The 14,252-nt window shown below is 47.4% G+C and overlaps 1 protein-coding gene across 1 annotated transcript in view; it reads left to right on the forward strand.

Annotated features, from left to right (window-relative positions):
- The window catches only part of LOC308133904 (glutamate receptor ionotropic, kainate 2), a gene marked incomplete at its 5' end in the record, with an annotated part of 304,935 nt that overhangs the window by 274,360 nt on the left and 16,323 nt on the right, over positions 1-14,252 (forward strand). The window contains one exon of the mRNA XM_080501449.1: positions 104-354. Coding sequence (XP_080357575.1) covers positions 104-354 — 251 coding nt within the window. The remainder of the gene's footprint in view (positions 1-103; positions 355-14,252) is intronic.

A 14,252-nucleotide genomic window follows, 5' to 3' on the forward strand; every position in this document is an offset into this window, starting at 1 on the left:
GTTGTACAAGAAGAAAAGCCTTTTGTGTGTGAGTGTGAGTTGTGTCGGTGTGGGCTTGAAGCCGCCCTGCAAGCTGCTGACCTGCTGTGTTTCGGTCCCTCAGGCTCTCCGTACAGAGATAAGATCACTATTGCCATCCTGCAGCTTCAGGAGGAAGGCAAGCTGCACATGATGAAGGAGAAGTGGTGGCGGGGGAACGGCTGTCCGGAGGAGGAGAGCAAGGAGGCCAGCGCCCTGGGCGTGCAGAACATCGGAGGGATCTTCATCGTGCTGGCGGCCGGACTCGTCCTCTCCGTGTTCGTGGCGGTGGGAGAGTTCCTCTACAAGTCCAAGCAGAACGCACAACTCGAAAAGGTAAGAACCAGCCTGCGGCATCTGTCTCTCACGTTATTCAGACTGATAGCAGAATGTCTTACCACATGAGCTGAGAAAGGCATGGCAGAGGCAATGAATACGTCCATAAGTGCTAAAGTGAAACAAAAGATATGCTAGCTACTGTCATGTTTACGGAAGCTCACACTTAAATGACCGTGCTGATTCATATACAGTGAGATAAGGGTTGGTTTCTTTGCATTTATTCACTTAGGCCCAATGGCGACAACGAGATAAGAAACGTGAGGAATTCTGCTGTCACCATGGATCCAAGCTAGACTTTAACCACCATCTCAAATGACCTCCAGAAACACTCCTCAAACTTTTTCTTCATGTAATCTAACATGATCTTAAAATTCCCCCGAATTCTTTTTTTTTTTTTTCTCCCCCCCCCCCCCCCCCCTCTATTTCTGTTGGTCTTTCCGCACCCTTCCCCGAGGGAACGGGAGCTCAGACATAGAACACCTGCTGTGTCGGCACTGACACACAGCTGGATCACATGCACATGTACTGCAAAGGATTTGCTCTGCTGCATGACTCACCCCCCCCCCCCCCCCCCACCTCCACCCCCTCCACCCCTGCTCCGCCCTCACCTCGTCGTTGCTGCTGACGCCTCTGCTGCTCATTCCCTCTCTGACGGTCCATCCTGCTTCCCACCATGATGCATTGAGCTCCTCGCTGTTCCTCAGTGTTTCTGCCGGCGCTCCGCCGCTCCGCCGCCTCCAACACGTGTAGTTTACGCTCCGGAGAGGCAACGACTCGCTAATGTGAGCGTTTGTCTGCCGAGGCACAAATTCCAAGAATGACTCAGTCGATCTCAAAGCAATTGAATCGGATCAACTTGATCTTGGATGATTTTCATCCTTAGATTTATTAAATTATGCACTTTGTTGTACTCTCTCCCGCTCTCCCTCTCTCTCTCTATATATATATATACATATAAGTATTAAAATTACAATTTACACGTACAAATTACTAGCAACACGGTCTCCCAGACTAAATTAATTTACGCTTAATTACTTTGCTATGATGCAGTTTACTTTCAATCCGCCAGTCAACCTGCCCTCAGCCAATCCCTGATGGCCCCGCCCCCAAGCCCCGCCCTCTTGCCCCAGCACCAATCACTGCAGAGGACAGGAAGTGACAACATGATAAAGTGCAACTTTAGGAGCGCTAACCATATAAATCCAAACACAATGAGATGAAGACAATAATACTTTGAGGAATATTTTTATTTTATACAACCGAGAACTTTAAGATGTTATTATGTTCAAAACTTGAGTTTCTAGGGTGAAAAGGGTTGATGCTGATTTGCTCTTACGATATGTTGTAAAACTTTGGAGCAATAACACATTATGACATGAGAAGATTTCTTCTCTGATAAGATTATTACAAAATAGAAGTTTCATGTTTCTCGATGATATATTTTTATGTTAAAGGAAATGAAAACATTGAGAAGAGTTCCTGCCATGGCGGCGATGTGCTGCACATGTTTAAATCCCGCCCCCGAAGCCTCTGACTCAGCAGAATAGCGCAGATGAACCCAATAGGTTAGCGAGTTAATATTGGATTGTACACTTTTAGAATGAGTGCACATTTACCACGTGAGGCTAGAACTGTGTGAAAAAGTCTGATGGTCAGTTTATATTGTCAAATAATCACATTTGTATGTAACTTTCTATGTATTATATTTGTAATGCTATTAATGTAACTACAATGAAGGTTATATTTATTTGGACCTTTTGTATGATGACGTGTTTGCATTGGCAGGCAAAGTCATTTTTGTACACGCACGCACGCACGCACACACACACACACAAACACACACACACACGCACACAATAGGATTACATGCTACATCAGGCTTGTCGCTTCTCAGATTACCTTGACATGACAGCTTGAATATGATCTAAGAGGAAATGAAACAGTGCAGTTAGAAATGCCCCCGGGGCAGTTTGACGGGGGGATTAGCTGGTTAGCAGGGGAGAAGCCCCGCCCCTCTGGGGTTTACACACCTCTTTCTATGACAAAAGCCATTTTTAGCCTGCTGATGGAGGCTTTTCCTTTGGAAGCGAACACTATAGGAAGTCTTGTCATACAGCCTGTAACTGTCTCATTGTACGGTTGGTTTCTTTTCTCCACTTTAACAATCGGACATTTCACTAAAGCCATAACTGCTAAATGTTTGTGTATTCATTCATTTTTACTCTTGACCTTTTCATCGTGATTTCATATAATCGGCAATCACACCGTGATAATATACAAAATTCAAATTTAAATGACCATTTTATAAATATAGATCAGAATCTGCTGACCTTAAAATAAAATAATGATGGCATTTCATTGATTTCTTCCAAAACAGACTGGACCTGTGATTTGCAGTCAGTATTTGGATAAAACAACTCTCCAAACTCAAATGTTCCACAACATGTGTTAAAATGTGTCTCCACTTCTTATCAAGCAAAAAAAAAAATATCATAATCAGACCGGAAAAAAAATACATCAGATAAATGCCAAAACGTATTAAATTCACATTTCATCTACTTTCATGTTGAGCTGCCATGTAACTGAAGCGATTTAAACAATTAAACTCTGATTATTAAATATCCAACAGCTCAGACATCTGATATTTTCATCACGCCACATTAAGGTTGTCGTTTTGTCGATGTGGAGTTTCTTTTGTGGATCAGTTCCTCCTTCAGCCACACAACCAGAACAACACGCTGGGATTCACTGTGACTGCTTGGGCAGGAGCACTCAGACTTCTGATGAGTCAGCATAGAAAGCAACCTATAGAATGTTCTACTCAAAACTCTACTCTCTCTCTGCTTTGTCAGACCGTCGTCACGTTCTAATCCTTCGTGATCAATAATCGTCACGTCCCACAACCGGACTTGAAACCTACAAAATTAGGTACAAAAACAGCCGAAAATCTAATGGAATGTTCACTTCTTTAGTTGAAATTCATAAAAGCAACCTACACTACAGTTTATATTCATGTATCAAAACTATATGTGAAACTTTAAAAGCTGTATTCACTTAATTTAAAAGGTTAAATGTGTGTTTGTGCTCCAGTTCAATTTGTTTTGGTAGAAAATGACAAAAGTGGCTCTTTGGGTCACAAAGGTTGAGACCTCTGGTGCAGGAAATCCACTCCTCCATTCTAACCAGCTGTCAATCACCTGGTTTCACTCACTCACAATAAAACACCCATGTGGGAGTTCTCTTCACTAAAAATCAATGAATTTATCTAAATGGTCCCACCAACGGTGTTATTTTAGTTTTCTGTGTAGAGTTGATGTACTTTCTGTGTGTTTGCTCTGAATTCCTACTTGTGGGATTGATCGGAGATTCCCAATGGACCGAACCCGATGCTGAGATCCTCTGCAGCCAGTCAAAGTACTCATTCCAGTTCCTTCAGATGATTCTGCCGTATTCTGCCTCCTAAACAAGCAAAACTCAGTGTGTGAGATATGAAGTGTTTCAGGGCGGTTTGGGTGTCGCCCATTAATGCGACCATGACGCTTTAGAAGTGACCACAGACGAGCCCGTTTGACTTTGAGTGGGCCGGACCTCATATAGTTTCCCTTGGCTTTACTTGTTAAGTGATTCCATTGTACCGGGAATAAATAAACACAACAGCTCCTCTTATGGAAAGGTTCTGATCGGTGTGGCCTCCACAGCTTGTGTTCATCACAGTTTGAGGCTCCAGAGTGTTTGTGACCCCGGAATGAAGGTTTGGCAGCAGATCGACATAATAGAGCTCCTCGGGACCGAGTGGCGTCAGGATGTGACGTGTTTTCAGAAGTACCACACACAGTCGGTACTGTGTGGATTAAAATGGTGCTTTTGGAGTATATTCTTACTATGGTTGTAGAGCGTGTAATGCTGACTGGATCATAAATTATGAGTTTAGCTGTACCTTGATTTTAAAGGTGCTTTCACATGCATTGTTCCCCTGGTACTCCTCCGGGCCAAGCAGGCAAATGTTAGCATCAATAGCTACTGCCTGTCCAATTCAAGCTCATAAATAATGCTGAAGTGTTTTGATTTGCCAAGAATTCCTTATAGAGAAAGTTCAGTCTGTCGTCTCTGAGTTTAAGGAATACTGTCACAATTGCTGCCAGCAGCTTGTTGGCCTTGTGTGTTTCACGATGTAACGAGAGAACAGAGCAGGTTAGAATGGAGCTCAAACATACGTGGTGTGTTTGTGTACTTCCCCACAGCATTAATCCCCTAAACAAGGCTCTTCATTTACCCACAACGAGCTAAATAAAGAGCGACACAAAGAATGAAGCCAGCAGGCACCTTGCAGGCTCACAGCAGATGTGGCAAATTTTCCACACACTTGTTGGAAACACAACACACCAGACTTGGTTTGAGTTCAGTGTTGACAGTGAATATCGTCGTCTTGGCTGCTGCACTAAAGTCACGACTGCCGTGTGTTTCTGCACCCTGCTGTGTCGACCGGCTCACCTCACCGCATCAGAACCTCACCTTCACAGGTTTGCTTGAGATTTGCACCCTGAGATTATTAGTTGTTTGCCGCCGTAGGGTCGGTGGACGAGGGTCGTCAGGGTTCCAGTAGGGTCGGTGGACGAGCGTCGTCAGGGTTCCAGTAGGGTCGGTGGACGAGGGTCGTCAGGGTTCCAGTAGGGTCGGTGGACGAGGGTCGTCAGGGTTCCAGTAGGGTCGGTGGACGAGGGTCGACAGGGTTCCAGTAGGGTCGGTGGACGAGGGTCGTCAGGGTTCCAGTAGGGTCGGTGGACGAGGGTCGTCAGGGTTCCAGTAGGGTCGGTGGACGAGGGTCGTCAGGGTTCCAGTAGGGTCGGTGGACGAGGGTCGACAGGGTTCCAGTAGGGTCGGTGGACGAGGGTCGTCAGGGTTCCAGTAGGGTCGGTGGACGAGGGTCGTCAGGGTTCCAGTAGGGTCGGTGGACGAGGGCCGTCAGGGTTCCAGTAGGGTCGGTGGACGAGGGTCGTCAGGGTTCCAGTAGGGTCGGTGGACGAGGGTCGTCAGGGTTCCAGTAGGGTCGGTGGACGAGGGTCGTCAGGGTTCCAGTAGAGTCGGTGGACGAGGGTCGTCAGGGTTCCAGTAGGGTCGGTGGACGAGGGTCGTCAGGGTTCCAGTAGGGTCGGTGGACGAGGGTCGTCAGGGTTCCAGTAGGGTCGGTGGACGAGGGTCGTCAAGGTTCCAGTAGGGTCGGTGGACGAGGGTCGTCAAGGTTCCAGTAGGGTCGGTGGACGAGGGTCGTCAAGGTTCCAGTAGGGTCGGTGGACGAGGGTCGTCAGGGTTCCAGTAGGGTCGGTGGACGAGGGTCGTCAGGGTTCCAGTAGGGTCGGTGGACGAGGGTCGTCAGGGTTCCAGTAGGGTCGGTGGACGAGGGTCGTCAGGGTTCCAGTAGGGTCGGTGGACGAGGGTCGTCAGGGTTCCAGTAGGGTCGGTGGACGAGGGTCGTCAGGGTTCCAGTAGGGTCGGTGGACGAGGGTCGTCCGGGTTCCAGTAGGGTCGGTGGACGAGGGTCGTCAGGGTTCCAGTAGGGTCGGTGGACGAGGGTCGTCCGGGTTCCAGTAGGGTCGGTGGTCGAGGGTCGTCCGGGTTCCAGTAGGGTCGGTGGACGAGGGTCGTCAGGGTTCCAGTAGGGTCGGTGGACGAGGGTCGCCAGGGTTCCAGTAGGGTCGGTGGACGAGGGTCGTCCGGGTTCCAGTAGGGTCGGTGGACGAGGGTCGTCAGGGTTCCAGTAGGGTCTGTGGACGAGGGTCGTCAGGGTTCCAGTAGGGTCGGTGGACGAGGGTCGTCAGGGTTCCAGTAGGGTCGGTGGACGAGGGTCGTCAGGGTTCCAGTAGGGTCGGTGGACGAGGGTCGTCAGGGTTCCAGTAGGGTCGGTGGACGAGGGTCGTCAGGGTTCCAGTAGGGTCGGTGGACGAGGGTCGTCAGGGTTCCAGTAGGGTCGGTGGACGAGGGTCGTCAGGGTTCCAGTAGGGTCGGTGGACGAGGGTCGTCAGGGTTCCAGTAGGGTCGGTGGACGAGGGTCGTCAGGGTTCCAGTAGGGTCGGTGGACGAGGGTCGTCAGGGTTCCAGTAGGGTCGGTGGACGAGGGTCGCCAGGGTTCCAGTAGGGTCGGTGGACGAGGGTCGTCAGGGTTCCAGTAGAGTCGGTGGACGAGGGTCGCCAGGGTTCCAGTAGGGTCGGTGGACGAGGGTCGTCAGGGTTCCAGTAGGGTCGGTGGACGAGGGTCGTCAGGGTTCCAGTAGGGTCGGTGGACGAGGGTCGTCAGGGTTCCAGTAGGGTCGGTGGACGAGGGTCGTCAGGGTTCCAGTAGGGTCGGTGGACGAGGGTCGTCAGGGTTCCAGTAGGGTCGGTGGACGAGGGTCGTCAGGGTTCCAGTAGGGTCGGTGGACGAGGGTCGTCAGGGTTCCAGTAGGGTCGGTGGACGAGGGTCGTCAGGGTTCCAGTAGTGTCGGTGGACGAGGGTCGTCAGGGTTCCAGTAGGGTCGGTGGACGAGGGTCGTCAGGGTTCCAGTAGAGTCGGTGGACGAGGGTCGTCAGGGTTCCAGTAGGGTCGGTGGACGAGGGTCGTCAGGGTTCCAGTAGGGTCGGTGGACGAGGGTCGTCAGGGTTCCAGTAGGGTCGGTGGACGAGGGTCGTCAAGGTTCCAGTAGGGTCGGTGGACGAGGGTCGTCAAGGTTCCAGTAGGGTCGGTGGACGAGGGTCGTCAAGGTTCCAGTAGGGTCGGTGGACGAGGGTCGTCAGGGTTCCAGTAGGGTCGGTGGACGAGGGTCGTCAGGGTTCCAGTAGGGTCGGTGGACGAGGGTCGTCAGGGTTCCAGTAGGGTCGGTGGACGAGGGTCGTCAGGGTTCCAGTAGGGTCGGTGGACGAGGGTCGTCAGGGTTCCAGTAGGGTCGGTGGACGAGGGTCGTCAGGGTTCCAGTAGGGTCGGTGGACGAGGGTCGTCCGGGTTCCAGTAGGGTCGGTGGACGAGGGTCGTCAGGGTTCCAGTAGGGTCGGTGGACGAGGGTCGTCCGGGTTCCAGTAGGGTCGGTGGTCGAGGGTCGTCAGGGTTCCAGTAGGGTCGGTGGACGAGGGTCGTCAGGGTTCCAGTAGGGTCGGTGGACGAGGGTCGCCAGGGTTCCAGTAGGGTCGGTGGACGAGGGTCGTCAGGGTTCCAGTAGGGTCGGTGGACGAGGGTCGCCAGGGTTCCAGTAGGGTCGGTGGACGAGGGTCGTCCGGGTTCCAGTAGGGTCGGTGGACGAGGGTCGTCAGGGTTCCAGTAGGGTCTGTGGACGAGGGTCGTCAGGGTTCCAGTAGGGTCGGTGGACGAGGGTCGTCAGGGTTCCAGTAGGGTCGGTGGACGAGGGTCGTCAGGGTTCCAGTAGGGTCGGTGGACGAGGGTCGTCAGGGTTCCAGTAGGGTCGGTGGACGAGGGTCGTCAGGGTTCCAGTAGGGTCGGTGGACGAGGGTCGTCAGGGTTCCAGTAGGGTCGGTGGACGAGGGTCGTCAGGGTTCCAGTAGGGTCGGTGGACGAGGGTCGTCAGGGTTCCAGTAGGGTCGGTGGACGAGGGTCGTCAGGGTTCCAGTAGGGTCGGTGGACGAGGGTCGTCAGGGTTCCAGTAGAGTCGGTGGACGAGGGTCGTCAGGGTTCCAGTAGGGTCGGTGGACGAGGGTCGTCAGGGTTCCAGTAGGGTCGGTGGACGAGGGTCGTCAGGGTTCCAGTAGAGTCGGTGGACGAGGGTCGTCAGGGTTCCAGTAGGGTCGGTGGACGAGGGTCGACAGGGTTCCAGTAGAGTCGGTGGACGAGGGTCGTCAGGGTTCCAGTAGGGTCGGTGGACGAGGGTCGACAGGGTTCCAGTAGGGTCGGTGGACGAGGGTCGTCAGGGTTCCAGTAGAGTCGGTTCTTCAGGGCCTGAAGCTGCTTCAGTATTTCTTTCAGTGTTTAACCACATAAAACAGCAAACACAGTATTTAGACACAAATGCAAGACACATAATTGTTCCGGTGTATTTAATGTTCTTTTCAGACGTACGTTACCAACACATACAGTGGTTTGAAAAGGTTTGGGCACCCCTGTACATTTTCAGGATTTTCCTTTATAAATCATTGGTTGTTTGGATAAAAAATTCCAGTTAAATATATCTTATAGGAGACAAACACAGTGATATTTGAGAAGTGAAATAAAATGTATATGATTTACAGAAAGTGTGCAAGAATTATTTATCCAATCCAATCCACTTTATTGATATAGCACATTTTAAAAACGAAGCGTTTACAAAGTGCTTCACATACTGCACATAAAACCAAACAGTCCAACACTAAATAAGTATAAAACCATAAAATTAAAATAAAAACAGATGAAAAACTACAAACACATTAAGAAACTACAAATAAGAATAAAACAATTCAAAACAATAAATAGAAATATATTTAAACAAAATTAGGCATGTGCATACATTTAGGCACCCTTATATCTTATTGATTTTAATACTTTTAGCACTAATTCTTGGAACTCCAGATTGGTTTGGTAACCTCAGTGACCCTTCACCTACATACACAGGTGAGGCCAATCATGAGCAAGGCTATTTAAGGAGGTCCATTGTTAGTGCCTCACTTTGCCTCGTCTCTGAAGAGGCAACATGGAGCCTCACAACAAGTGTGAAATGATGAAAGCAATGATTGTTCAACATCTAACCCTAACACTACAATAGTTATTTGGGCAGAACCAGGGGCGTTAAAAGAACTCAGCATTCCAAGAGAAGAACTTGCTGCCTCCAGTAAAATGTGCTGGTGGTTCCTGCTGTGGGGTTGTGTGGGTGATTCCCAGTGCAGGGACTGGGAATCTTGTTATAGTTGAGAGGCGCATGGATTCCTCTCAATACCAGCAGATTGTGGAGAACAATGTCCAGGAATCAGTTGGCTGGACCTTTCAACAAGACAATGACCCTAAACTGCTCAAAATCTACCAAGGCGTTCCTGCAGAGGAACAAGTAGAACGTTCTGGAACGGCCATCTCAGTCCCCAGACCGGAATGTTATTGAAAATGTATGGTGATTTAAAGGTTAAACCATCAAACCTGATGAAGTGGAGGGGATGTGTAAAGAAGAACGGTCCAGAATACCTTCCAGCAGAACCCAGAGCCTCACTGAAGCTATAGGAAGTGTTTAGAGGCTGCTAGTTCTGAAAAAGGAGGATGCACAAAATATTGAGTCATTTTTCTTTTGTGATGCCTAAATTTATGCACATGCCTAATTTTGTTTAAATAATTCTTGCACACTTTCTGTAAATCATATAAACTTTATTTCACTTCTCAAATATCACTGTGTTTGTCTCCTATAAGATATATTTAACTGGAAGTTTTTATCCAAACAACCAATGATTTATAGAGGAAAATCATGAAAATGTACAGGGGTGCCCAAACCTTTTCAAACCACTGTGATGTGGAACTACTTCAGTTGTCAATATCAATAACCAGGAGGTGACTACAGAAACTTTACTTGTTTTAACGATCAACACAAACCTCAGTTAGTGACGTAGATCCACAGGAATCCATGTTTTAAAAGTATGTCCTGTAACATGTAGAGTTTTGTGGAAGAAAACCTGTGGCGTCGGGTCAAAACGAGGAAGTGACGCCTGGACAAAAAGCCTGAGTTCTACTTTGTACTCGCTAACCTTTAATCCAGGACACAACTGATGGAAAATGATAGCCGTCATGCTTGTGATTGTTTTTTTCTTAGAGCAATTCATCAAATGTGCTTTTGACACAAACAACAGACACACAACAACAACAAGGTGAGGAATAAAACCAACTGTTCCAAAACAGATCAATAAAGTTAAAAAACCCAACAACGTCCACATCAGAGAATCGACAGTATTGAGAGTGTTATGTTAGCGCTCGAGGTCACGACCCCTCCAGGACCATACAGCTGCCTTACCTTCATCCAGACTCCTCACAAAGCCCTACTTCAATACTCACAACCACCAGGCACATACAGCGACAGTGATGTGTTTTTAAATGTGCCCTCTGATTGGCCGTCGACCAGCTTTGCACAGGCAACGTCTTGAACTCCTGGTCAAAGTATTCCAGGGTAACTTGTCTCTAAAGTAACTTCTCCAACCCTCCGAGAGTACGCTCCCACAATCTGACCTCTGACCATTCCAGTCCGTCCCGACTATTGATCCTGACACTGCGTACCTCAACTCTTCTTTAATTACGTGTATAAAGTTGCTCTCATTTCGTTTAGACTTTTCCCTCAACGATTAACACAAAAACAAGGGCAAAAACGAAAATAACCATTTTTTGTGTTTGGTCCACATGGAGAACACGAAAACTAACCACCATTTAGTGGTTATTGGACTTCCTGTGTGATCACAGGCCTTGTAAGTCCCACTGGCCTTCCAAGCTGCAGCACATCAGGAATACATAAATGTGTCGTGATTTCTGCAGGAGGTCGTCGTTACATTAGTGACATCAGCAAATCAAGTTTCAAACTATGAACCAAGTCCGAGACAAACCCTTTGTTCTGGTAGTAACATGTCTTTCTGTGATCAGTGGATCAAGTAAAGGATGTGGCTTCATGACAGTTTATTATATGTTGACAGATTCCGACCAAACGTCCAGTCAGCTTCTTTACGTTCTGAACTCTGGAACAGGATCTATGTTCTGTGCAGCAAGCAGCCAATGCTAAATGTGTTTGTGCCTTGAGATTGGTTCTTTTTTATTTCTTATTCACCCTGCTGGGACTAGACCTTGTTATTTATTTATTTGTATATTTATTTGTTTTTTGTTTGTTTTTTTATTTATTCCCATCACCACAGGGCTGTAAATCAATAACATTTGTATAGTTATTTGCACAATTTATGTCATTTACCTGTCGCTAAACACTAATTTATTCCAAACTGTACAGTGATTTAATTTTACATTTGGAGCACATAAATGCACGGTGAACCGGAACGTATGAGTGGGTGGTGATAAAGTTGCAGCATAAAGTGGCTTGCAAAAGTATTGATCCCGCTTTTCCACATTTTGTAACATTCTAAACACAAATGTAAACGACATTTATTGGGATTTTATGTGATTGCCCAACAAAACATGCTGCATAATTGTGCAGAAGCAGCAAAATGATACATGGTTTTCATTTCTTTGTCCAAAGAAAGAACACAAAAGGATGATCTATAAATGTGTCAATACTTTAGAGAGCCACGTCTTGACCTGACGCTCCGTCAGATCGGGTGGAAAGTCTGTCAACGACCGTTTTCAAGTCCTTCCAGAGATTGTCAGTCAGATGAAGGTCTGGACTTCCATTGGAACACCTGAACCTTTCCCTCGGAGCTCCGGCTCCACGGTTCTGCTCGTTGTCCTGCTGGAAGCCAAACGTCCGCCAGTTTATTCAGAGCGGAAGAAAAAGATCAAACTGAGCGAGTTAATGTGACGAGTGTCCGTCCCACACACAACCACCAGAGTCTGCTGGCACGGTGCCAGGTCTGGGTTCCATCCCTGAAGGAGGTCATGTGTTTTTCAAGAATTCATTAAAATATGTTATTTATTCGGTTGGCTGCCCCCCCCAGTGGACGATCAAGCTGTTCATCAGGAGCAGCACCTGTGACTTGATTGAAGCGTTGCTGCCGACCTGCTGATCCAGAAACAGCAGAGCAGCGGCTTCATGAGGAGGTTCAGCCGCTGGAGCTGATCTCAGCTAGAAACCAAGCACAGATAGAATAGAACGTCTTTATTGTCACTGCAACAGGAACAACCGATGTGTCAGGTGCAGTCCTCGTTAGATGCATCCCCGCAGCATGATGCTTCCTCCACCATGCTTCCCAGTGGGGGGTGATGTGCACGTCTGAGGACCTGGGCTGACACTAGAGTTCACACAGCTGGACTCTATTCAAGGCCTTTGGTTGCACTGGATTTCATTTTGGCAAATCAGAGTCAAGGGGGTTAAATACTTTTGCACTTTTTGTCAGTCTTGTATTTGTAAAGACATTTGAAAACCACGTATCATTTCTGTTTCCAGTGGCCCGTTGTGCTGGTCTGTCAGGTGAAATCCCACTAAAAGACGTTTACATTTGGAGTTTTAATGTGACGAAATGTGGAAAAGCTCAAAGGATGAACATGTTTGCAAGCCACAATAAATTGCACAGCCCAATTGCTTCGTTACAAAAACTAACAATAATGCCAACTCATGCTAACTATGTCGTTTTCAACATTTCCTTGTAAATGGACGATATTTTCAAAACAATAGCGTGTGAACGCCAACACAACATTTTCTGAATCAAAAATGCAAAAAGATGCATTTTCAGTGAAAGCGTTGATAGAAATGGGACCTCAGACACATTTTCTCCTAAACATGTTGATCAGTCAGTCGAATCAATGCCAAATTCCACGGAAGTCATTCGTCTGTAACATCCAGTGCAAAGTCGGAAAAACAGGCGATTAAACAGAAGCTTTAGGGGGAAAAACACAACAAGCTTTAAACGGTACTTTATTTCTGGGTTAAGACAATCCTCCATGATGAATGCAGCGGCTAACGCTTGGAGATACGCATCAGACAAAAGCTGGAAAAGCAATAAATCTCAGCCCAACTGTTTCCTCTCACTCAGACACTTCAGACGTTTCAACACTCGGCTGATGTATGCCACCGTCCAGCATCATGACGTCCAGCTAATTTGTGAAAATGAGCAATTTGCTATGTTTTTGTTGTGAATAATCCACCATATATTTTGTTTCATTGGTCGTCACACAATAGAAGACCACCTCCTCCTCCACTGTGGGCTTGTTGTGTCACTGTGATGCTCAACGTGTCAAGTTGAAAAATGTGCTGCTAAGCATCTCTTTGTTGTGTTTCACATGCTTGACAGTGCACACCCTGCAATTTGCATTTTATAATTACTTCTGTTCTGTAACATTAGAAAGGAGCAAAAATAGCAGTTAGTCATTGATCTGATGGGATGAGCCATAGAGCCTCTTCCACAACACAAGACCTGCTCGTAGGGTTCCTGGATGGTGGAGCGACTCGTTAATGCTCCATGTGATTTTGAGGTGCCTGCATTTACTAGACAGATTGTAATACCACAAGATAAGAGTATTGTCAGAACATATTATACACTTGTTAAAGATTTTAATAAAAGTATAAATAAACATTTCATAACTTTACAAACTGTAGACCTCTGTAGGCTTTTTATTTGGATCCATCCTCTCAGTGCTTTTCACATTTCCCACATCGCCGCTGCTCCACCAGCTCGCTCATTGTAAAGGAATCATCTGAAGGTTTGGGAATGATGGTGGTTCATCCTCAGAACGAGGAGAATAAAGGGACAAACTCAATGAGGGAAAGAACTTCATCCAAACTCAAGTGAAAAGAAAAGCAAACAACTCCAAAGCTGACTTTAAAATACTGTATTTGTTGTTGGAGATCACACTTCAGTCAAAAACTCTCCACAGTACTTCACATTAAAACATGTAAGTCGAAAGTCATTTTGACTTCATCTCAATTCAATATTATTTCTATTGCATCAAGTACAAGAGTCATGTTCCATTATTTAACCATAACTAACTTTGCAAAACGCAGTGACACAATTGAATGTTAGTGTTTTGCTAAGCTGTGTTCACCCTGGTCATGTGATGAGCTGAAGTGAGTCACACACGTATATTTTATATTCATAGCTCACTTTTCATGTTGTCTTCTACGAGTCAGCTCTTTTTCTACTTCCACGAACCAGGAGCAAACACATCAGCGTGGACTGTGTCCCATAGCGATGATTTGTGAAGAAGCCTTCTGAATCCTCCATAGTTCCAAACATCCTGGTCCCGCCAGTCTAGAAAGGACTCCTGTGGTTCCTCCTGTCGCTCCTGCAGCCCCGGGAGGTGAAGGAGACGTCTGCAGTGC

This window comes from Blennius ocellaris (assembly GCF_963422515.1).
Source record: "Blennius ocellaris genome assembly, chromosome: 8".
NCBI lineage: Eukaryota > Metazoa > Chordata > Actinopteri > Blenniiformes > Blenniidae > Blennius > Blennius ocellaris.